General features: G+C 38.9%; 1 protein-coding gene across 10 annotated transcripts in view; it reads right to left on the bottom strand.

The window, feature by feature from the left end:
- Positions 1 to 22,506, bottom strand: part of kcnq2a (potassium voltage-gated channel, KQT-like subfamily, member 2a) — a 42,179-nt gene that overhangs the window by 11,054 nt on the left and 8,619 nt on the right. Inside the window, exons 2-14 of one of the 10 annotated variants that reach the window (XM_020052112.2) lie at positions 20,575 to 20,665; positions 20,210 to 20,336; positions 18,610 to 18,785; positions 18,239 to 18,364; positions 17,498 to 17,608; positions 16,986 to 17,081; positions 16,078 to 16,172; positions 15,248 to 15,310; positions 14,907 to 14,936; positions 13,943 to 13,999; positions 12,500 to 12,690; positions 3,159 to 3,206; positions 596 to 613 (exon numbers count right to left, since the gene is read on the bottom strand). In XM_020052112.2, the coding sequence (XP_019907671.2) occupies positions 596 to 613; positions 3,159 to 3,206; positions 12,500 to 12,690; positions 13,943 to 13,999; positions 14,907 to 14,936; positions 15,248 to 15,310; positions 16,078 to 16,172; positions 16,986 to 17,081; positions 17,498 to 17,608; positions 18,239 to 18,364; positions 18,610 to 18,785; positions 20,210 to 20,336; positions 20,575 to 20,665 (1,229 nt within the window). Of the gene's footprint in view, positions 1 to 595; positions 614 to 3,158; positions 3,207 to 12,499; positions 12,691 to 12,719; positions 13,244 to 13,942; positions 14,000 to 14,906; positions 14,937 to 15,247; positions 15,311 to 16,077; positions 16,173 to 16,985; positions 17,082 to 17,497; positions 17,609 to 18,238; positions 18,365 to 18,609; positions 18,786 to 20,209; positions 20,337 to 20,574; positions 20,666 to 22,506 lie in introns of those variants that run through there. The other 9 variants (XM_020052113.2, XM_010875780.3, XM_020052116.2 and 6 more) reach the window with 9 other exon arrangements.

The raw sequence follows: 22,506 nt of genomic DNA on the forward strand, positions 1-22,506 counted from the left end.
CCAACCTGGAACTAGAAAATTCCTCGACTGGACCAAGATATAACATTGTAAAGGTGGCCAAAGAGATGTGCAGGGACTGATTGGGATACAGACAAAACCTCTAGGGGACCATGACACAATGTCCTGACCACTTCAGCTAACCTATTTGTGACCTGAAGACATCCTAACAACTTGTTGTTTTTAGAGTAGTAACAGAGGACCTAAAAATATCCTATCATCACCCTCAGTAACACGCTGGGAATTTACAGGGAAGTACATAATCGTCCTCGAGAAATAATTTCATTCATGAAACATTCTCAACATAGAATGAACATAACTGTTTTTCATTCTTTCAATATGATTGTTTGTGAATGGGTAGGAAGGCGAAAAACAATCCCGTTTATCAGGATCTATGTGAAGCAGACTCAGCTTTAATAGATGAATTGCATGAAGCATGAATTCCTATAGTTAGAGGATTTAAGTTAAGTAAGCAAAATGTAGCTAATTTTGACATGCATGCTTTCCAGGGGAGCTGGAATTTGTGAGTATGAATTTAGCAGGTTTTGCTTTTGCTTCTTCTCTACAGCCAACCGTTAATTAAAAAAATTGTTCTTACTTATTAAGCCCTCAATTGCTGCAAAGAAGAGGAGAAATATAGAATAGTATAAATAGAATGACAGCCATTTTATGTAGGCTGTGGCTACAGATAATGTTTTTACCCCTTTTTCTTTAAAACCTCTTTTACAAATCTTGTTATTTTATGCATACATTCTTTGTAACGTAGCTGTTCACATCCTCTCTTCTTTCTGTTTTTGCCCTTTGCTCATCCTCTTCTGAACCATGTCACCTAGTGCCCTCCATAATTATTGGGACAGTGAAGTGTTTTGTCTTATTTTGGCTCTGTTCTCCAAAATAAAATTCTGAGATTTAAAATCAAACAATTACTCTGAGGTTAAAGTATAGATGTCAGGGCATCAAAAGTGTTTCGGGCAATTGGCTTGAAATGTGTTTCTGGTGTGTCAGGTGTGCTCCTTTGCAACATTTGTGCAGGCATAAGAGTGCTGTCAATGTTTAGTCTTGATTCTAGGCTTTGAGTTTGCCTTTTGCCTTTGGATTCAACATAAAGACCAAAGATGTGTCAATAAAGCCGTTATGAGATTAAACATGTTATATATCATAGCCAAAACCCAGGCTTATCAAAACAACTCATTAAAACATAATTAAATAGAAGAAAAGCACTGATTAACTCAGCAATCACAATTGGCCTAGTAGGCCAAGAAAGACCTGAGTGGATAGCCAAAGAATGCTCACCATGATGATGATGAAGATAAAAGGTGTCAGAAGTCAGGAACACTCCAGGAGGAAGGTCTGGATATTTTACCCACTATTATCAACCAGCAGAACTACAGACGCAACACTGCAAGTTGGCCTAAAATAGGATGTACAGTTTACAGTTAGCTAAAAAGTACCCAAAATGGTTCCAGAAAAGGTCTTGTTGACAGATTAGACAAAGATTAACATGTACCAGAGTGATGGCAAGAGGAAAAAGGAAAGGCAACTGCTCAAGATACATAGCACATATCTGTGATACAGTGGAGGGGGTGGAATAGATTGTTCATGTATTGCTGCCACTGAAATTGATTCACTTTTATTAATTGATGACTTAACTGCAGATGGCAGAAGCAGAATGGAAAGGGCTTGACTCCCCAAGTAAAAAGCCAGATTTAAATTAAATTAAGCTTGCCTTTCATTTGTTGAATGCAATTTAAAAACAAGAACTGAATATTGTTGAAGTACAGACCGGCAGAACATTCCCAGAGAAGCTACCCAGAATCTAGTTGGGTCAGTTATTGCATGCAAAATATATGCAACCTAGTACTAAACATTAGTATTAATATTAATTTGTCCCAAATATTTTGATGTTCTGTATGTATAAAAATGTATGTTGTTTTTAAATGGTAAATTAATACCCTCAAATTAAATGTGAGAATCTACACTTTAACCTCAGTAATTGTCTGATTGTCTGAAACCTTTGGAATTTTGAACCAGTGAATCAAATTGCAATGGCTTGCCAGATAAAGCAAGCAAACAGGTGTCAAGGCATTTATTGTTCAATCGCACATTAGAATTGGCTGACCAATGACTTAAGCAACTGAACGTGGTGGGATCGTCAGTGCCAGTAGTATCTCAGAAACGGACACCCTCCTGGGCTTTTTAGCCAAAACACTGTGTTTAGGGTTTACCGAAAATCGTCAAAATAAACAAAAAACATCCAGTAAGTGGCAGTCCTGTTGGCAAAAACCACACGTTGTTGAGGGAGATCTAAGAGGAATGGAAACAGTCCACAAACCTGAGCATTAACGTTTGTTTTAACAGTTTTCTCTACAACATGATGTTTGCAGGAAACTGAGTTAATGCTTAGTAGCTTAGTAAGGCATGGCAATAGTTTTCACAGCTTGGTGTACAATGGGACATTTGTAGGCTACACCGTTGACCAGATAAAGTCAATCAAGGATGGGTGAGTGGCAGCAGAGCAGTGAACAGCTACGTAAGCAGCAGATTGGGCAACAGTTACATAAAGAAACTCCTGTTCATGCACAGGAATCTTTGTAACTTACGCCACAGCAATTTGGGTTCTCTAAAACCCTACATGGGAACACACATATGCAATCCTTTGTACATTCTCATTAATGGGCAAATGAAGTAAAATGGTAAGATGACAAATGTTAAGTCTTGAAATGTTTCTACAGTAGGTATTCTGTCAGTTACATTGCATCTATGATGAGTTTATAGCAGGGCTGCCCAACCATGTTACTTAAGAGCTACTGTTCTGTACACTTTCTCTAAAATCATAAGTATACCTGATTCTATATAATATGGTGATTAAGAAACTAAATCAGGTTAATTGGAAATAAAGTTGGAGAGAACCTACAGGACTGTATATCTCCTGGAACAGGGTTAGGCAGCTGTGCTCTATTGTATCAGATAATGCATATGTGTAATGTTGAAATAGGTTCAGATTTCAATGTCAACATATTGAAATTACAACAGAGACTGGTATAGAACATTCTACACTCCACATCAATATTCCTCTATAGAATCAAAGAATAACAAAATATTAAATAGGTCCCGATCATAAATTGCAGCTAGTAAATACTATGGCCAGGGCTGTCTCTAACCTGGAGAACTCTTCAATCCAAAGTCTTCTTCCTGCATTTCAATCAGCACTTTATGCATGCATGATGTAGAGGAGAGCAAAAAAATCATAAGGATCAGCTTGTTCATTCAATACACAGTATAGAAAATGTAATATGTAGCATACATTCAAAAGTTTGTGTTCACACGTTTGACTGGTAATGTACACTACCATTCAAAAGTTTGGGGTCACTTAGAAATGTCCTTGTTTTCAAAAGAAAAGCACATTTCTTGTCCTTTAAAATATCATCAACTTGATACAGTGATAGACATTATTAAGAAATACAGTGAAGACATTATTAAAATTGTAAATTACTATTGTAGTTGGAAACGGCTGATTTTCAATGGAATATCTACATACAATGTATCAGAAACCATCACTCCTGTGTTCCAAAGGCACGTTGTGTTTGCTAATCCAAGTTCATAATTAAAAAAATCTAATTTATCATTAGAAATCCCTTTTGCAATTATGTTAGCACTGCTTTAATAACAGCGCTGATTAAAGAAGCAATATAACTGGCCTTAGGACTAGTTCAGTATTTTCAGCATCAGATTTTGTGGGTTCGGTTATAGGCTCAAAATGACCATAAACAAAAAACTTTCTTCTGAAACATGTCAGAGAATTGAAGGCTATTCCATGTGAGACATTGCCAAGAAACTGAAGATCTCATACAACGATTTGTAGTACTCCCTTCACAGAATAGTGCATACTGTCTCTAACCAGAATAGAAAGAGGAGTGGGAGGCCCCGGTGCACAACTGAGCAAGAGGACAAATACATTAGAGGGTCTAGTTTAAGAAACATGCGCCTCACAGGTACTCAACCAGCAGCTTCAATAAATAGTACCCTCAAAACAACAGTCTCAACATGAATTGTGAAGAGGTGACTCCTGGATGGTGGACTTCTAGGCAGAGTTCTTCTTCTGTCCAGTGTCTGTGTTCTTTTGCCCATCTTAATCTGTTCTTTTTACTGGCCAGTCTGAGATATGTCTTTTTTTTTGCAACTCTGCCTAGAAGTCCAGCAATTTGTAGTCACCTATTCACTGTTGTTGTTGAGACTGGTACTTTGTGATCCCGCACTTTGCAAGGATGACCACACTTCGTCTTTAGAAAGTATTCAGTTTCTTCACTTCAGCTTCACTTCCTCCACATTTTGTGTTATAGACAAAACTTACAATTCCCTAAAATATTTTCTGTTGCAGTCAATCTACATACAACATTCCATAATGAGAAAGTCAAAACCAATTGTTAGACATTTGTTCCAATTTATTGTGTTAAACCCCCCCAGAAATATCTCATGGACTAAAGTATTCAAACTCTTTATTTAGTAGTTTGTAGAAGGGCCTTTTGCAGCAATCACAGCATTGAATCTCCTGGGATATTCCTTTACCGGCTTTGTATAGCTGGGTTTAGGCGGTTTCTCCCATTCGCTCTGTCAGATTGGATAGGGATTGGATGTTCAGATTTCCCCACACTAGGGCAACTCCAGCATTGTCTTGGCTGTGCACTTCCGGTCATTGTCGTGCTGGAAGATTAATCTTTGCCCCATTCTTATGTCCTGTGATCTTTGAGATCAGGGTTTTACTCAAGGACCTCTCTGTATTTTGTTCTGTTCATTTTTCCCTCCATTCTGACCTGTGTCCCAGTGTCTGCTGTTTTGGTTCCTTCACTGCCCATCATCTTCATAGCATGATGTTTCCACTGCCTTGCTTCACCGTCAAGCCGGGCTATCATAAAGGCCTCATTGATGGAGTGTTGCGGAGATGGTTGTCTTTCTGGTAGATTCTCCCATATCTGTAGAGAAACTGAAGCTCTGTTGAGTTTTCACTTCCATGACCAAGGCCCTTCTTGCCCGGTTACTTACTTGGCCAGATGACCAGATCTAGATTGAGTCTTTGTCAATCCAAACCTCTTCCATTTCACAATGACGAAGCCCCCTGAGGTCATGGCAACATAAGATTTGTTTTATACCCTTCCCTAGATCAATGCCTCAACACAACACTATCTTGGAGGTCTATAGAGAGTTTCTAGGACTTCATTGCATGTCTTTTTCTCTTATATGAAATTGAAGTGTTGGCCTTTCTAAATCATGCTCAATCAATTTAATTTGCCACAGGTTAAGTCCAATTAAGTTCTTAAGACATCTCAAGGATAATCAAAGGATGCACGATGCATCTTATCTCAGTATGGAATGTCATGGCAAAGGGTCTGAATACATATGTACATGAGATATTTTGTTTATCATTTTCAATAAATTGGCACACATTTCCAAGAATATGTTTTCCCTTTGTCATTATTGTGCACTTACACAAGCAGACACTCCAGAACAAAAATGTCCATGACAGTGTAATTCCTTCCAACATGTTCTCCAATATATATATGTAAAAGCTCTGTGCCTTTATTATTGTAAGGAGAGGGTGCATGATTTACTGCAAACAAAGGTGCCAATAATTGTGACTTTTAGGGAAATACATTTCTAATGAGAAATCTGTAATATTAGTTAATATTTCCTCTTGAATCGTTAATGAATTACAACATATTCCACATGTTGAAAAACTGCAACATAGCTCATTATCTGAGTTGACATACTGCCTTTTTTCAGAAATTCATATCACATTGTTTGCCCTTATGTCAGTACATTTGCTTAAATGAAAAACATTTATGTCAATCAACTGACGTTCATTCAGTGAGAAAAGAAATGTGTCACCATGTTAACACTTACATCAATACATTTTCCATCATTTGGAAAACCAATCCTAACCAGTAAATACACTTGCACTGGTTCCTCTCTGGTTTCTTCCTACATTTCAGCCCCTCTTAGGGAGATTTTCCCTAGACACTGTGCATCAACACTTGTTGCTTGCTCCTTGGGTTTTCAGGCTGGGTGTTTTGTAAAAGCACTTTGTGACAACTGCTGATGTAAAAAGGGCTTTATAAATACATTTGATTGATTGCACTTAATGGTAAAAGAAAGGGTTACAATGTTTACAAATGTCATTACATTGCATTGAGTAGATGAGTGTCAACTGAATTGTTTTTGTCATCAGATGGTGTTCAAGAGTTGATGCTTATAAAAACAGTTTTCATTAATGGGAAAAGATGTCAACCTGTTTTCACTTTTGTCATTCAGTGGGAAGACATTTACAGTTTATACTTATGTAAATGCATTTCATTCCATGGGAAAAGATAATTATTGCCGATGTGGTCTCAGGGGACTATGCAGACTATTTTAGGTAAATCCTTGGCTCCTGATTTCGTATGATATGTTACATTACGTTAGGTTACATTACAATGCACTACCACAACGTATAATACATTACGAATTGGCTAAAATACAACATGTTACGAACGCTATTAAAACGTATATGTTACGAATGCTATTCATTAAAATGTGTAATATGTAAACAAACGCCAGACAAACGAATAGTACCAAAACATATCATTAATTTCGAATTTGCACAAAATGCACAAGCAGGGTTTTCAACCAGAGGCATACAGCTCTGAAGGCAGGCGCCCTGCCCACTGCTCCACACAGGGCTGATAGGCTTCAGTGGATTTGTATACCCTACTAAGGTCGACATAATATGTAATTAATGCATTTTAACATTACAGTTAGGTCAGGGTTAAGTATCACAGCATTGGGGATAAGGTTAGTTTTAAGATTTGAGGTAAGCCTAGAAAATGAAAAGATTTAGGTTACGGTTTGGTTAGGGTTAGGTATCACAGCACTGGGGTTAAGGTTAGGGTTTGGGTTATGCTAAGGTATTACAGCACTGGGGTTAAGGTTTGGATTAGGGTTTGGGTTAGGAAAGAAAATCACTTGTAACATATTGATGTTGTAACACCACTACCCGCCACCTCTAACAGGAAGTACCTTTTTGGAGCAGTGGGTAGAGCACATATATGCCGAGCGGAATGACTGGGGTTCGAAACATGGTCTACCATTTTTTTTCAGGATTATTACTCTAACGTTAATTTACCTAAAGTAATATATCCTATAAATTTGTCTGTCAAATATTTACGTAAAATAGTCTGCGTAGTCCCCTGAGACCAGGTTGTGACTGATCAGTAGATATACACATATACAGCAGATATACACTAATAAGCCTTAATATTATGACCACTGACAGGTGAAGTGAATAACACTGATAATCTTGTTATCATGGATCCTGTCAGTGGGTGGGATATATTAGGCAGCAAGTGAACATTCTGTCCTCAAAGTTGATGATTTAGAAGCAGGAAAAATGGGCAAGCATAACGATCTGAGCGACTTTGACAAGAGCCAAATTGTGATGGCTAGACGACTGGGTCAGAGCATCTCCAAAACTGCAGACCTTGTGGGGTATTCACAGTCTGTAGTGGTCAGTACCTATCAAAAGTGGTCCAAGGAAGGAAAAGCGGTGAACTGACAACAGGGTCATGGCAGCCAAGCCTCATTGATGCATGTGGGGAGCGAAGGCTGGCCCGTGTGGTCCGATCCAAACAGACCAGACCAGATCAGACGAGCTAATGTAGCTCAGATTGCTGAAAAGGTTAATGCTGGTACTGATAGAAAGGTGTCAGAACACACAATGCATCGCAGTTTCTTGGATATGGGGCTGGATAGCCACAGACCAGTCAGGGTGCCCATCCTGACCCCTGTCCCCTGCCGAAAGTGCATACAATGGGCACGTGAGTATCAGAACTGGACCACGGAGCAATGGAAGAAGGTGGCCTGGTCTGAAGAATCTGGTTTCCTTTTACACAAAGTGCATGGCTGGGTGCGTGTGCGTTACTTAACTGGAGAACACATGGCACCAGGATGCACTATGGGAAGAAGGCAAGCCGGCGGAGGCAGTGTGATGCTTTGGGCAATGTTCTCCTGAGAAACCTTGGGTCCTGCCATTCATGTGGATGTTACTTTGACCCGTACCACCTACCTAAGCATTGTTGCAGACCATGTGCACCCTTTCATGGCAATGATATTCCCTGATGGCATTGGCCTCTTTCAGCAGAATAATGCACCCTGCCACAAAGTAAAAATTGTTCAACAAAGGTCAGATCCATGGAGGCCCCACCTCACAACTTACAGGACTTAAAGGATCTGCTGTTAACGTCATGGTGCCAGATACCACAGCACACCTTCAGCTCACACCTTTGGCAGCAAAAGGGGGACCTACACAATATTAGGCAGGTAGTCATAATGTTATGGCTGATTGGTGTATATATTGCTGTATAAGGAAATAATTTAAGGTTTGCCAATTCAATCAGGGTTAAATGTTGCATAGACAGACATCAAATGCAATGGGAAACTTGCTTAGAGACATAGACAAGCAGACAGGCGATCAGGCAGCAAAGCAAACCGTCAGATACACTCATAGACATCCAACATGACACATATGCAGGACTACATATCAATTTAAACAGACACACAATTCATGGGAGAAAAGTAGGCCTTCCTTGAAGCCTTGAGTTAAAGTGCTTTAGAATGACATTGGCAGAGTCCAGATACAAAATGCACATATGGAATCATTAAGCAGACATTCCCAATGAGTGCATGCCTACTACTATTTGGCTTCAAAGGGATAATTTGATCTAGATTCATAATTGGGTGAAATAACACATAAATTAAGTTGTTCTTGAAGGCACATGTAGTGATTTTTCCCAAGACATTATTCAACTCTGTCCCAGCCTGGAATTAGCACAATTAGCACTGTCCAAATTCATGAACTGAAAAAAAAGTATCTTGGGCAACAAAAGCTGCAAGTGGAAACCTACTCCAAAACACTTCCAGCTAATACTAGTGGTGTTGTTTAACTCAAATAACTTTTCAATGTTGAATTTCTCAAAATAATGTTTTCATTTTCGCTATATACATTTCATTTTCATCTGAACTGATACTTCATTTGTTTACTGGTCTGTTTTGTTCACAATGGTATAAATGTGCATTTTTTGGCATAACTACAAACAAGCGTTAACAACCTAGACCAACCACTTAGCATTTGCTAGACACCGATGACATCATTGACAAATAACAAAGGCTGGGTCTGATGGCTACAGAAAATAGTTTGCATAGTGCCAATTTGAAGTAATCGAATTCCACTAGCTTTTTCATCAGTATGTGGTCAAAAAGAATCCATGCTAGCGGGGTTACTGAATTGTGTTTGATTTTTTTTGCTTGCAATGTAGCTGTTGCTTGGGACGCACAGTTTCAATTTGTATAATGCTCATAATGTTATTTCCAGGCTGGAACAGAAGTGAATATTTGCTTGTCATGAAAAAGTACTCCATGAGCCTTCAAAAACAACTCAAGGTTAGTGTTAGGTCAAAATATCCCTTTAAGGTCAACCTGGTCACACAGTAAAAAAGCATTATGCCATTAAAAATATTACCTTTTGCCAGTAGGGTAGTGGGGGATAAACACAGGTTAACTGTATATAAAGGTTGAAATCAATTCGCCCCAAAAGCGTAGTTTAGCTTCATGGGAAATAATAGTATTGCAGATCTACTCTATAATTAAAGCAACCAATGCTTGGTAGCAGGTTTCAACATTTAAAAATATTGTGGTGTACATTTAACTATGATTTTCTAGAAGCTTAATACATGGCTTATTTAAAAATATATATATTTTAAATAGACACAATGAGACCATAACTCTACTTAGCAGCATCAAAATATTTGTCTTTCAAAATTACATAATTTTTATGTCTAGTAGCCAGGTCTGTTTTTGCTTCTGATAAAAACGAATTGTTTCTAGTCATGCTAAACATTCTTGCAGGAAAAAGAAGGTAAAACAATGGAATTTCTGTTTTCCATATTGATATATTACCAAGAAAAGACAATGCAATGGGTTCTGTCAAGAAAACCTACTGACAACAATCTACCAAGCTAAGCTACCATAATACCCATAGATTGTCCAGATACAGTCCCTAGCCCATACCCTCGAGAACACTTGTGATCTCATGTATGGACTAATGCAACTTTCTGTTGGTAGGGCTCCTGGCATGTGCCAACAAACCCAAACCTGAGCTCTTCATTCAGCCATTTAAGGCAGGACACAGCCCTGGAAGAAATTAAGAGACCACCGCACCTTTTTCTTTCCTTTTCCAAAAAGTCGAAAAGGAAGGTTTTCAGTGAGGAACAGAAGGGTTAAAATTAAGAGAACACTGCAAATTGAACGCTTCTGTTCCTCATTCAAAACTTTGCTTTTCAACTTTTTTGGAAAGGAAAGTAAAAGGTGCAGTGGTCTCTGAAATTTTTCCAGAGCTGTATATTTATGGAAGAGTAGCTGCCAATTAATTTATTCAAAATCCTAGGTGTATCATTTCAGCATTTGTGTCATGTCAATACTTGATTTACTCTGTAGACCGAGGTGATTTTATAAAGCAGTTTGTAGGAAGGGAAATGTACAACCAACAGTATACCCAATGGGTGGTGTACCTGTCAAATTAGTTTAAATACAGTTGTATAAAATAAATACTAATCTAAAATACATACAATTCTACAAAGGGAATATTTTAATATGGTCCAGTGCAAAGTTAGGAGTCAGGTTTCATACTGATGCAAGATCATTATGGGACTTTTCATCTTCATCTAAGATACTGCCCATAAGTTGCTTGAATGTATTCAACAAATGTCCATAGATTTGCCTTCTTTAAAAGACAAACACCCTTAGACTTTCATGGGCAATCTTTGTGTACTGTTAGCATTGCATTGCTAAACTAGCAACAAGATGCAAAATATTAAATACCATGCAAGCTACAACACACATTATGGTTGCTCAAAGAATAATGATTAATAAAACCAAATATATTCTTTACTCTGTCATCATTAAAAAAAAAAATTCACCTTTCTTGTAGTGAGATGCACTAGTAGAATTACAGTAATGGCTATAAAAAACTGCTAAATTGCAAGCTAGCTACTGCAAAATAACATACCTGTTTTTTCATTTTCCTTCCTGGTCCAGCTGCTTTAAGCTACCAGAGCCCATTCATTTCTGAAGTTGTGCAATTCTTGTTTTGCTGTTTTAAATGTACTTCAGCTCTAATGAGCATGGCTATTTTACCTCATGCAACCAGCTTGCTAGTAGAAGAACATGAAATTAGCACTCAGATACGATTGAAAGTTCAATACTGGGCTGCAGTCACGTCCCAGTTCTCATCGATGGCACTGAGATGCGTGTGCTCAGTATCAAATTCCTGCGTGCCCACATCTCCGAGGACCTCTCCTGAACCCTCAACCCTCGTCAAAAAGGTGTAGCAGGGACTGTAAGTTTTGAGGAGGCTGAAGAAGGCCTGCCTGTTTTCCAAGATTCTTGAGAGCTTTTACCTTGTGAGCATTCTGACTAACTGCACTACAGTGTGGTTTGGTGGATGCTCTGTGGCAGACCGGAAGGCCCAGCATCGGGTGGTGAAAACCTCCCAGCACATCACTGGTGCCCAGCTCCCAACCATTGTAGACCTCCAGCGCAAGTTGCGTCTGCATACCGTGTGCGGCATCATCAGGGACCCCTCACATCCATGCCACAAACTGTTTGCCCTCCTATCATCAGGCAGGCGGTACAGGTCTCTTCGTTCCCACACCAGCAGGCCCAGGAACAGTTTCTTCCCATCTACTGGCACCCTTCTGAACACTTTTCCCCACACTAACCACACCCATCCGCCCACCGCTTAGTGCTGCCTCTCAGGGACCTTGCTGCCATTCTCTCCTTGTACTACTGAACCCTGACACTGCTTTACAAGTCTGATAAGGACGTTTTTCAGTTGCTGCGTGTACGTGTCTACCTCGGAAACTCACTGCTGCTATCCCTGCATTTCAGTTGCACATGCTGCCTTCAATGCCTTCGTTGCATATCTATAAGTCCCCCTTGTAGCCGACATACTTGTCAATTTTTTGCCCTCTTCTATATGCACTTCTGCTAAGATGCTGACTGCATTTCGTTGTACTGTATTTGCACTGTTAAATGACAAAGTTGAATCTAACCTAATAACTGTAACACTGATAGAATTTCAAGTTATTTATTTTGTTGTTCATTTATACCTAGCTACGGTAGTTATTGGATGAGGGCTGGTATAGTTTATAGCTAACGTCAGTAGACATTTTTGGACGACGATACTTGACTAGCATTTGCGCCAGACCTTGCGTTCTGCGCATCGCATACTGCCTATTATGTAAATGCCCCATGATGCTGACAGAGCAGTTACGCTGCGCTCACGAAACAAGCACTAGTAAAATGACTGTGCATACCCCTTTCCCGACCGGCCATCAGCAACACCTGATCGAAACGTCTGAACTATGTGGGTAGACTGGCAAAAATAATGGGAATCTTTTACTTTAAATGTTCTCACCATCTGAGTTTTGGCGCGCAGTGCTGCCCCTGGCTCGGAAAGCATGCATGGCCCCTTGGGCCCTGTCGGTGAAGCTCCAGCTTGGGACTCCCTCTGCCCCATCTTCAGGCCCAGGGGACAGGGCCTTCCCTCTTGCCCCAGCCGCCTTAGAGGGACTAGGATACGCCTTGTCCTTAAGGCTTGGTTTCCGGCTACAGGTAACAGGAAGGGACATACAGAATGGAGTGAACAAACATGAGGGCCATAGAGCTTTTTGGTTATGTTTCTTTTGTGATAATTATCTGGGTTTGAGTTCCCATGATGATATGACTCATAGAAACTGTGCAGTTTGAGAGCTATATAGGGCTGTATGGAACAGTAGCTACTCTCGACAGTCTAGACTGGGTGTTCACTAGGTCTAAGTTCTGTACAGCATCGTATGGATATGGACACAGTCAAAAAGATTGGTGCAAGTGAGTTTGATTAAACTTCAGTAGCATGGCTGGCTTGAGTTTGTTGGCTCTTCACATTAACTGCTAACATTTTAAGTTAAAAGTAAATGTATATTCATAACTTCTCTTACAGAAACTAGAAATATGATGTCTGATATCTGTTCGATTATGTCTTACCTTTATGGTAACTTAAAATTAGGCAATCTCCTACGAGGGAAGGAGCCTTTTCCTTGTGTGCATAGTTGAGCATTCAGCGGTCAGGCAAGCAGCACGAAGCAACAAGCAAGCATGCATGGGAAGCACAGTGACAGGCCTCAAAAAGAAAAAGAATGTGTGTCATGTCTAGTCAGATCATGCAGAAATGGTTTACCATCATGGTTTCCACTGTACTGTATGTGGGAATAATCTCAAACCAAATGCTTGTTAATAGATACCAAAGCAAAACTTAGACTGTTTTTTTCATTTTCAACAAAAATATTAAAAGGGCTGACTGAGCAAAAAGGAGTCAAGCGTGAACAGCAAAACGATAACACCCGGATTCAATCTGAAACAAGACGATTTTAAAGAAAATAAAGGATTGAGCTGACAACTGCAGAGTTGACTGTGAATGGTAATCTCTGCTAGCATTGCCTTTAAAAGTTGCATTGCCTATAACCTGCTTTCAGAATGAATCCAGGCATAAGTCAATGCTCTGTCAAGAAAAATGACGATGTACATCTGTGTTTTCTGGGAAGCTGTTCAGGTAAATGTGCAAAATCTTTAAGGTTTTACTTCAAAGCAAAAATATATATATATTTTTATATCTGTGTGCAGTGGATAAGTAAATGCTACATTTGACTGATTCTGAATAGCTGAGGGGGGTTAAAGAGTCAGCACTATGTACTTTTGTACTTTGTCTACTCAGCTGAATGTTTCAAAAGCGGGAAAAGACAAGAACAGATAATAAATTAAGGACAGGTATAAAGAGACTTGAATACTTGCAGTGCAGATGTTAGTATCTGTGCAACAATACCTATAGGTTCTCGGGAAGCACCCACAAAGCAAGTCGTCTTTGTGTGAATGGTCAATACTGGACATTGGAGAGAGATAGTGGGATGGTGGGCAGTAGAGGAGACACAAAAGATAACATAGTGATGGAAGTAGCTGGCTTTGTAATGTCCTACAAGGACATGTCCTTCATAAGTGTAATTGTTGGTAAAAGGATGGTATGATGCAAGAATGATCAAAGAATATTATGTTATTTCTGTATCATAAAAATGCATTCGTAGTATAACTGATTCCTCTGACAGTACTGGGAGAAAAAAGGTTTTGTAACAACCACTGTTCGGAATGATGTGACATCTTTGTTTTTCTTGCAAAGATCTAGATTGATGATTGCACTTTATGATTTATTAATATCAATACCGAATGAAGTACAACCATACGGCAATCCTCCGATTTTTTGGGTTTTTCGCTGAAAGCTAGCGCAAAGTAGACAGAAATATGTATTACCTGAAAAGTCCAATCACAAATCCAGGGATTTACAGTGATCCATTAGGAAATGCAGTTATGTCACTGCACTAACATGCACACTATGCCAGTGAAGTAATCAACACATTTCAAAAAAGGTTATCTTGGGAACTGAGACTTGAGTTGTGAATAACAGCTTCTGGGTGGCTGTGAGGACAAAGTGATTTTAGCTAGGGTACTGTGGGCAAATGTGTGGCTACTGTTCTTGAAGGAGGATTTGATAGACATACATCCATATCTGACACACATTGTCAAAATCTAGACAAAACATTGGGCTCTCATGCCCCAAAAGTGAGAGGGAGAAACGCAGAGAGAGGGAGAGAGAGAGGAAGCGAGAGACACACATTAGACACACATTCCCTCAAGAAGAGTGCCTCAGCAGCTTGGAGCAAAATTGAAGTGAAGCCAAAAGGGGGTAGAAAAAGAAGGAGTGTGGTAAAACAACAGATACTGATTGAGTCACACACCTGGGGGATGCTTCTGTCTGTGAGTTCTTCCTTTGTTTCCAGACAAATAAAAAACAAACACACACACACACACACACACATTTCTGTGATAGATTTCCATGACCCCAAAGGGCACCATCATTGAGGTTAACAGTAGGGAAGTTGGGTCGAGGCTTAATATCTAAAGTGCTCGATGAAGGTGGCTAAATACCATTAAGATAAACAGGAATAAGCATTTATTTAAGCATCAGTCAATGGCGAAGGGCTTTGAGCAAACCTGATACACTTATTGCTGAGGTGAGATTCTCCAAAATGTAGGAAATCTCCATTCTCTTAATCATCAACCTAATGGATATTCAAACCTGCTGAAAGATTTGGCCTTCAGATTCCTCAAGAGGTCCAGTTGATTCAGGGGAGGTATGAGTCTGTTGAAAAGAAGAAACAGCTTTCACTCTGTTAGGCGCCTCGTCGTCTTTTTATATATCATACAGTATTCAGCCCAATATGAAATGAGAATACCATTGGTTGACACCCCACTTATCTCAGTTAATATAATGTATTGCCATAAGCGTCAACACTATGAGATATTACTTCTAATTCAATGAAATATGTTCCCATTCAATTGGTTGACACTCACTTTATCCCAAAGACAATTTTCTATTTTAAAGCTTCAGCGCTGTGAAATGTATTTTCTCTATTGACTGCAATGTATTGAGAAAAATACCATCAATGTGATATGTAACTTTCTCATTGATTACAATATATTGACAAATCATCAGTCTGGGCAATAATGCCCAAATCTCACGATATATTAAAGATTTATTTTATCGATTAGATATTAATGATGACTAATTTTTGTTTTGTGAAACTTCTAATAATAGTGTTCTCTTAAACAAACAAAAAACCGTAATAGTGCAAATAAAATAACACTGGTTTGAAGCATTATAATTAGATCTGAAATGAAATAACCTTTCTTATTCTGAATAAATTATTAGTAAAATTAGCTGCTTTGAGGAAGCCAGATGTTGCAGTCAGCAGATTATTCTGACAGATTTTAATTAATTTAAATGGTGAAAACCAAACTCTTGCCAGTTTTAAAGTATTAACATTAAATTACATTTAAATTGAATGGGACATGTTTTCCAGAATTAAATAGTACTTTGGTGTTTAGATAGAAAAACATGTTCTGTACCTGTACATTGGGAGGGAAACATTCTCCTCATAAAAATCCCACGTTGACAGCAGATCAGTCCGAGCAAGATTTGTCGCATAAAATCGCCAAGCATTCTAGTTGTGAGACATAAGATGTTATTTATTTGCTTGTAATGGAGACACTGTCATAAACAATAGGATGGTCAATGACACAAGAGGTTATACATTTCAATAAAGTTAAATCAGTATAAATGCCATGACCAATGCATCAACAGACCAATGCATTCACTAACACGATTCCTACCTGAAGTATGTTCTGTTGTTCCTAACCTTTTCCCCTCTGAATACAAATACATTCTATTTAAAATCGTTTCTGTCTTTTCACAGTGATTTTGTGTTCCCTGGGGATGTTCTATGCACAATTTATATATCTGAACCTTTCAAGGTGTGTCTGTCATGTACCTCTTGTTAAAAAGAGGTCAACAGTTGTAAGATGGTGTGCAGACCAAGAATAAGTCCAGTGTAGCTCAGCTGATAGAACAGACTGTGGACAAGAACCAAAATGGATCCGCTCACTCTCTCCAGACAGGAGTGTCTACTGAATGACTTAAATATTCATGTCATTAGTGTGGCTACCTGGATCAGACCAGCTGAATGACTTAAATATTCATGTCATTAGTGTGGCTACCTGGATCAGACCAGCTGAATGACTTAAATATTCATGTCATTAGTGTGGCTACCTGGATCAGACCAGCTGAATGACTTAAATATTCATGTCATTAGTGTGGCTACCTGGATCAGACCAGCTGAATGACTTAAATATTCATGTCATTAGTGTGGCTACCTGGATCAGACCAGCTGAATGACTTAAATATTCATGTCATTAGTGTGGCTACCTGGATCAGACCAGCTGAATGACTTAAATATTCATGTCATTAGTGTGGCTACCTGGATCAGACCAGCTGCAGGTTGGCGTCGCTTCTCAAAATGCTTCTGTCTGTGTTGCTCCTGGACTTTCAGGGCAAAGCCAGACCCAAGGATACCCTGCAGAAGTGTGTGGTGTTGAAAGACAAAAAGAGAAAATCTCAAAATCAATTACACGTAAAAATCAAATGAGAATGTAAGTCTACTATAAGGAAAATAAAATGGAATGGTTATCCCCATATGTTTGGTCAAGTGTGTACGATGGCGTTATGCGCAGAAAAAGTGCCACACTGACAAGCACTATTCTATCGCTCTAAGCATCCTGTTAATACTGAAAATGATGAAAGATTGTTCTGGAATAAAATATAACTTCAAGTGTATGCACTTAGCTTTTAGGCAGAAACTGTGAATAGTGGAAGAAACTATAATAATATTTGTGTATATTAGTAATACTATTAATATTATTATTAAGCGATCAAATTACTGTGTGCACAATATGGGTTTGAATTAGCACCGAAAACATCCCTTAAACTTACAGCTGGGAGTGCAAAGAAAGCCACTCCTATCATACTGAATGTTGCAGCCAGGAGACGTCCATTCCAGGTCTTAGGAAACTTATCACCATAACCTATGGTAGTCAGGGTGATCTAGAAAAAGTGGGGATAATTTTTCAAGAACATCTACATTGATGTATACTGTTTGGTAATAGTTCATTCAACCTTTGTCAAAACAATAAAATACAAAAAAATCCCCTTATAAGAATATTACAAAAACCATTAGAAAGGTACTGGAATGAACCAAGCTGGTAAATGTTTCCATTCCACTGTAAGTTACAATAAAGCTTCACTATGGCTATGGGTCCTGAACAGAAATTTTTTGGAACACTAGGTGCCATTAATTAATTGGGCACTGATTTGAATGCTGTTTGACAACAATCACACTCTTATCTGTGCTCTTCACCTTACAACATAGCTTTACTCAGATGTGGGCAAAGCATAAATCTATATAAAAACCCGACACATACTTAACTTTTAACTCATATTGCGACTATAGGTCACATATTAAAAACATCTGGAAATGTTATGTAAAATATATCAGAAATCATGCTAACAAAACAATTTACAACAGTCCTGTTGTACCAACTTGTACTTTAAATCCATAAAAAGACTGTATACCAACCTCATTACTTATCGTCACTATCCTATAATACAAGATAAAGCTAAAAACCATGTGTACTTTGTCATTAGATAGTTGGGATGCAGTCATGCTTCACTTACCAGCCCCCACCACAGAGCATCAGCATAAGTCTCGAACATCTCGTTGTTGTCTTTCTCCACCGAGTACACCAGGAAACTAGCCAGGATGAGACAGAGAAAGCCTATGTACCAAGCAGTGATAAGCTCCTGGAGAGAAGTGGAACAGGGCATCAGACACACCTTATCAGCATTTTTATTCTAACAAGGGGAGTACAGCTGTGTTGAAAATAAAAACAAACAAAGTTTACTCCTCGAGAACACAACACAGCTTAGTATTTTAATAATTTAATTTGTACATCTTTTCTGCTAAACATTGTCAAGTGTGACAATTATTATTGGCGGTGACTGTGTACCAAAGCAAAACCTATGGTCTCTTTATGTAGTGTGGTCACCTTGCTGTGAGCATAGACCACTGATCCTAGCAGTTTCCACGTGCCCCCACGCCTGTCCATGCGCAGCATGCGAAGGATCTGCAGGAAGCGGAGACTGCGTATGGCTGAGGTGGCAAAGACATTCCCCTGTGATCCAGCAGCCAGCACCGACACGGACGCTATCAGAACCATGATGTCTGAGGAAAAAAGACCGGTCGACACAGGCCTCACCAAACACTACTGAGACTGAGTTCTGTATCGGGTTACAACTATTCTTTTAAGAATTTCAATGTCTGCTCACACGATAGTATAGTAAGTACGCATGAAAGTGTTGGTAATACAAAAGAGGTGTGCAAACTAAGGCACGCAAGCCAATTAATTCTGGCCCATGGTAGGTTTGAGTATAACATGAACTATTTTTTGTGGCGTAAAAAACTCTGGAAATACAAACCTGTAAATGTTTTAATACACTATATGGCCAAAGGTATGTCCTTAAAGGCCTGCCCTCATCATCTGGGGACAGATTTTCAGGTCCAAAGGGAAGTGCTCAGTCCCAGGGTCCTGAGCTTAGTGAAGAACTTGGGTTCATTAATGTGTTGAACGCTGAACTGTAGCTGATTAACAGCTTGCTGCAATTAATTATTCTCTTGTCTAGGTGTGAGAGAGCAATAGAAGGTGCAATTGATAGTGATTGTATGTGGATCTGTTGGGGGTTGGACGGACGGACTATGGTGGTCATCTTAGAGCCAGTATTGTGGACAGGATCAGGGAGGGGTGTCACCTGGTTTGCTCATGTAAATGTTTCTGCTCCTCAAAAGAAGCAGCTCCAACATCTAGCTCCTGTGGATGATATTGTGTTTAATAAGGTGTTTGGTTTAGGAATATACGTACAGTTACAATGAGTGCAACGTCTTATACCCATTTATTAATAAAGCCAGGGACTGCTATTGTAAACTCATCTGTGTTATTGGATGAATGCCAGACCGCTATCCTGTCTATGTTCTCAAAATAGTCCTGCAGTTAGGAATCAGTTTCATCTAACCACTTCTTTATTATGCACAGCACTGGTACTTCATGTTTGAGTTTTCATTTGTAGGCAGGCAACAGAAGAATACAGAGGAATGGCCTATATCCATTCTGGGTATATATACACCTCTTTGAGTGCAGTTTTAGTGTCAACATCAGTTTGTGGTGGGATACAAGTGACAGCTAACAAAATTCCTGAGAACTTTCTTCAGCAAGGTATCCCTTAATAAGTAGAAGGTTATTCTTACAGAAATGTTATATCAAAGATGGGTTCATATAGAAATTGACCCAGTATCTATACAGGAAGCCTAGTGCAAGAACTCTCACCAACCCAGAATGGGCACCATGATCTGACCTCCACAGAGGGAGGTCACAGGTTCATCTGTTGTTGCTGTTATTGTTTGATTTAACTTACTCTGTAAGTCCAAATTGGAGGGGGATGTGCTCCCTTAAACTAAAGATAATAATACTGGTCTCAGAATATCCAAACTTATTAGAGAATGAAGAAATGAGAAAGAGAAGAAGAAGAAGGAGAGGAAAAAGTAAAACAGTTGGTGATCCGGACAGAGAGACAATAGAGAATGTCTCTACTTACCAATGACACAGAAAGGTTTGCGGGCAAATTTAAGCCTCCCCCTCCATCCTCTGTAGCGACAGCAGCAACCTGCAGCCCAGATCCTCACGATGTACTCCACACCAAACACCACAATTGTCACTATTTCCTGTGGAAGATTGAATCCCTGACATACTGCAACAAAACCGCATATGTTCTCACAGTTCAGCATGATTTACAACATACCCAGACGGTTGCTGTACAAATGGCCAAAATATGAATAATATATATTAAACCATCTTTATTTCACAAATTTGATTGCAGCATACTGTCGCTGTAAGCATCAAAATACATTGAAGGACAAGGAGAGAGCACCATGCTTTCGGAGCAAACCTTCACATACATACCAGAATGTACAAAGCAGTCTCTGAGCTGTCCTTGAACTCGTTGATTGTAGCAAAAACAGAGAGGATGAGGCAAGAAAACACCAGCAGGAAGCTGAAAGAAACGAGGGAACACTTAGCTATAGGCTTCTGTTCAAATACTTTACAAAATGCCTCAATCCCTCCTTTTGGTTTCAGCATTTATAAATGAAAACTTTTTATACATAATCCTGTTGTTTCAGGGTACCAAATGGATTGGATTGTCTTGACCAAGTGTTTTTGGTTAGTCAGGTGTGTCCCGCCACATTGTGCAGGCATAAGAAAACTGTCAATGGAGTCTTGGTTCTAGACTATGCTTTTGCCTTTGAAGCTAATGGAGCTCACCTGCCCATGGTGTCTGTCAACACGAGGAAAAGGTGTAAATGCGAGGTCAAGGAATTCAAGGAAGCATTTTATGATGTGGAAAAAAACAGCCAAAACTGTAGACTTACCAAAATCAACCATTTGGAATAAACGTACTTTAGATGCCTGTTAGGACACTATTTAGCCTCAAACCAGAATGGCCATGTAGGTTTTTCCCTTATTTGGCAAAAGGAATGTGTGGAGAATAAAACACCAGCCCATGTTCCACATAATGGCATGGATGTGTATGGCTGCACTTGGGACTGGCTCACTTGTTTTTATTGATGATGCAACTGTTGACAACAATATCATGAATGAATTCTGACATGTACAGAAACATATTGTCTGTTAAAGTACAAGCAAATGCCTTTAGAGTCTTTGAATAGGGCATTGTACAGAATGGCATAGGACCAATACACTGCTATACCTACTGGGGAATTTATGAGGGCCAGAAAGTGGAACGATTTAGTAGCTATGACCAGATGTAAATCCAACTGAATATGCTTTTCATTAGCTGAAGATGAGACATGGCAAACAAACAGCAAAACAAACTGTAACTGAAGATGTCTGAAGTACAGGATGTACAGAGCATCACCATAGAAGATACTCAGCAACTGGTGAGGTAAATAGGTTGCAGATGTATTACAAGTACCAATACCAAACATTAGTGATTAATTTTCATGTTATATTAATCTCTTGCATTCCCCGGTGGGATCATGAATAAAAAGTGTTTTCATTTCTAAATGGTGGAACCATTATGTGCATGAATAACCTAAAATTAAATACAATTGTATTTTTTTGTATAATCCATTTTGGGCTGGATGTGCAATATGTTGTTTATATGTGCATAATCTCCAAGTAAAATCAATATCATACCTCACCTGAGTCAATTTGCCATGAATTTCCAAATATGAAAGCAAGTTGTGCTGATAACCCATTTTGGCTCAATAGTGCCACTTACACTAGTGGCCATAAATCCCAAAATGTATCTTCAATGGGGAAAAAAGTATAACGTTCAAACAAGGAGTATCTCTGGCACTCTGAACAATTTAAAAGAAAAAAAATATTTAAAAAGGTTTATCGGTAATGTATGCTCATATTTATGGCAGTAGTACAGTATAGTACAGTATATATTATGCAAGGCTCCTTTGAAGACCTTTTATGGACATTGTTGGTAAAATTGTATTAGATATGTGACTTAGATTGTACAGAGGTTGATCTGGTGGGTTGAATCTTCTGGCTTATGCGCATGATCAAATCACATTGTAGACCCTTATGTTAAATATTAGTTTTTCAAAAACCTACCTTTTTTCAAAAGATTTTTAATAAACATGGGTTAATTTGTTTTGAAGTATTTAACATATACAGCTCTGGAAAAAATTAAGAAACCCCTCCTATTTTTTCTTACATCAGCATCTCTACATGTATGGCAGCCATTCCATTCCAGTGTCTGTTAAATTCCAAAACAGGCACACCTCATTTTACTTAATGAGGGACTGATTAGGTGATTAACTGAACCAAATCTAATTTAACAAGGAAAATTATAAAAACCAC

The sequence above is a fragment of the Esox lucius genome, chromosome 12 (genome assembly GCF_011004845.1).
Source record: "Esox lucius isolate fEsoLuc1 chromosome 12, fEsoLuc1.pri, whole genome shotgun sequence".
NCBI classification, from domain to species: domain Eukaryota; kingdom Metazoa; phylum Chordata; class Actinopteri; order Esociformes; family Esocidae; genus Esox; species Esox lucius.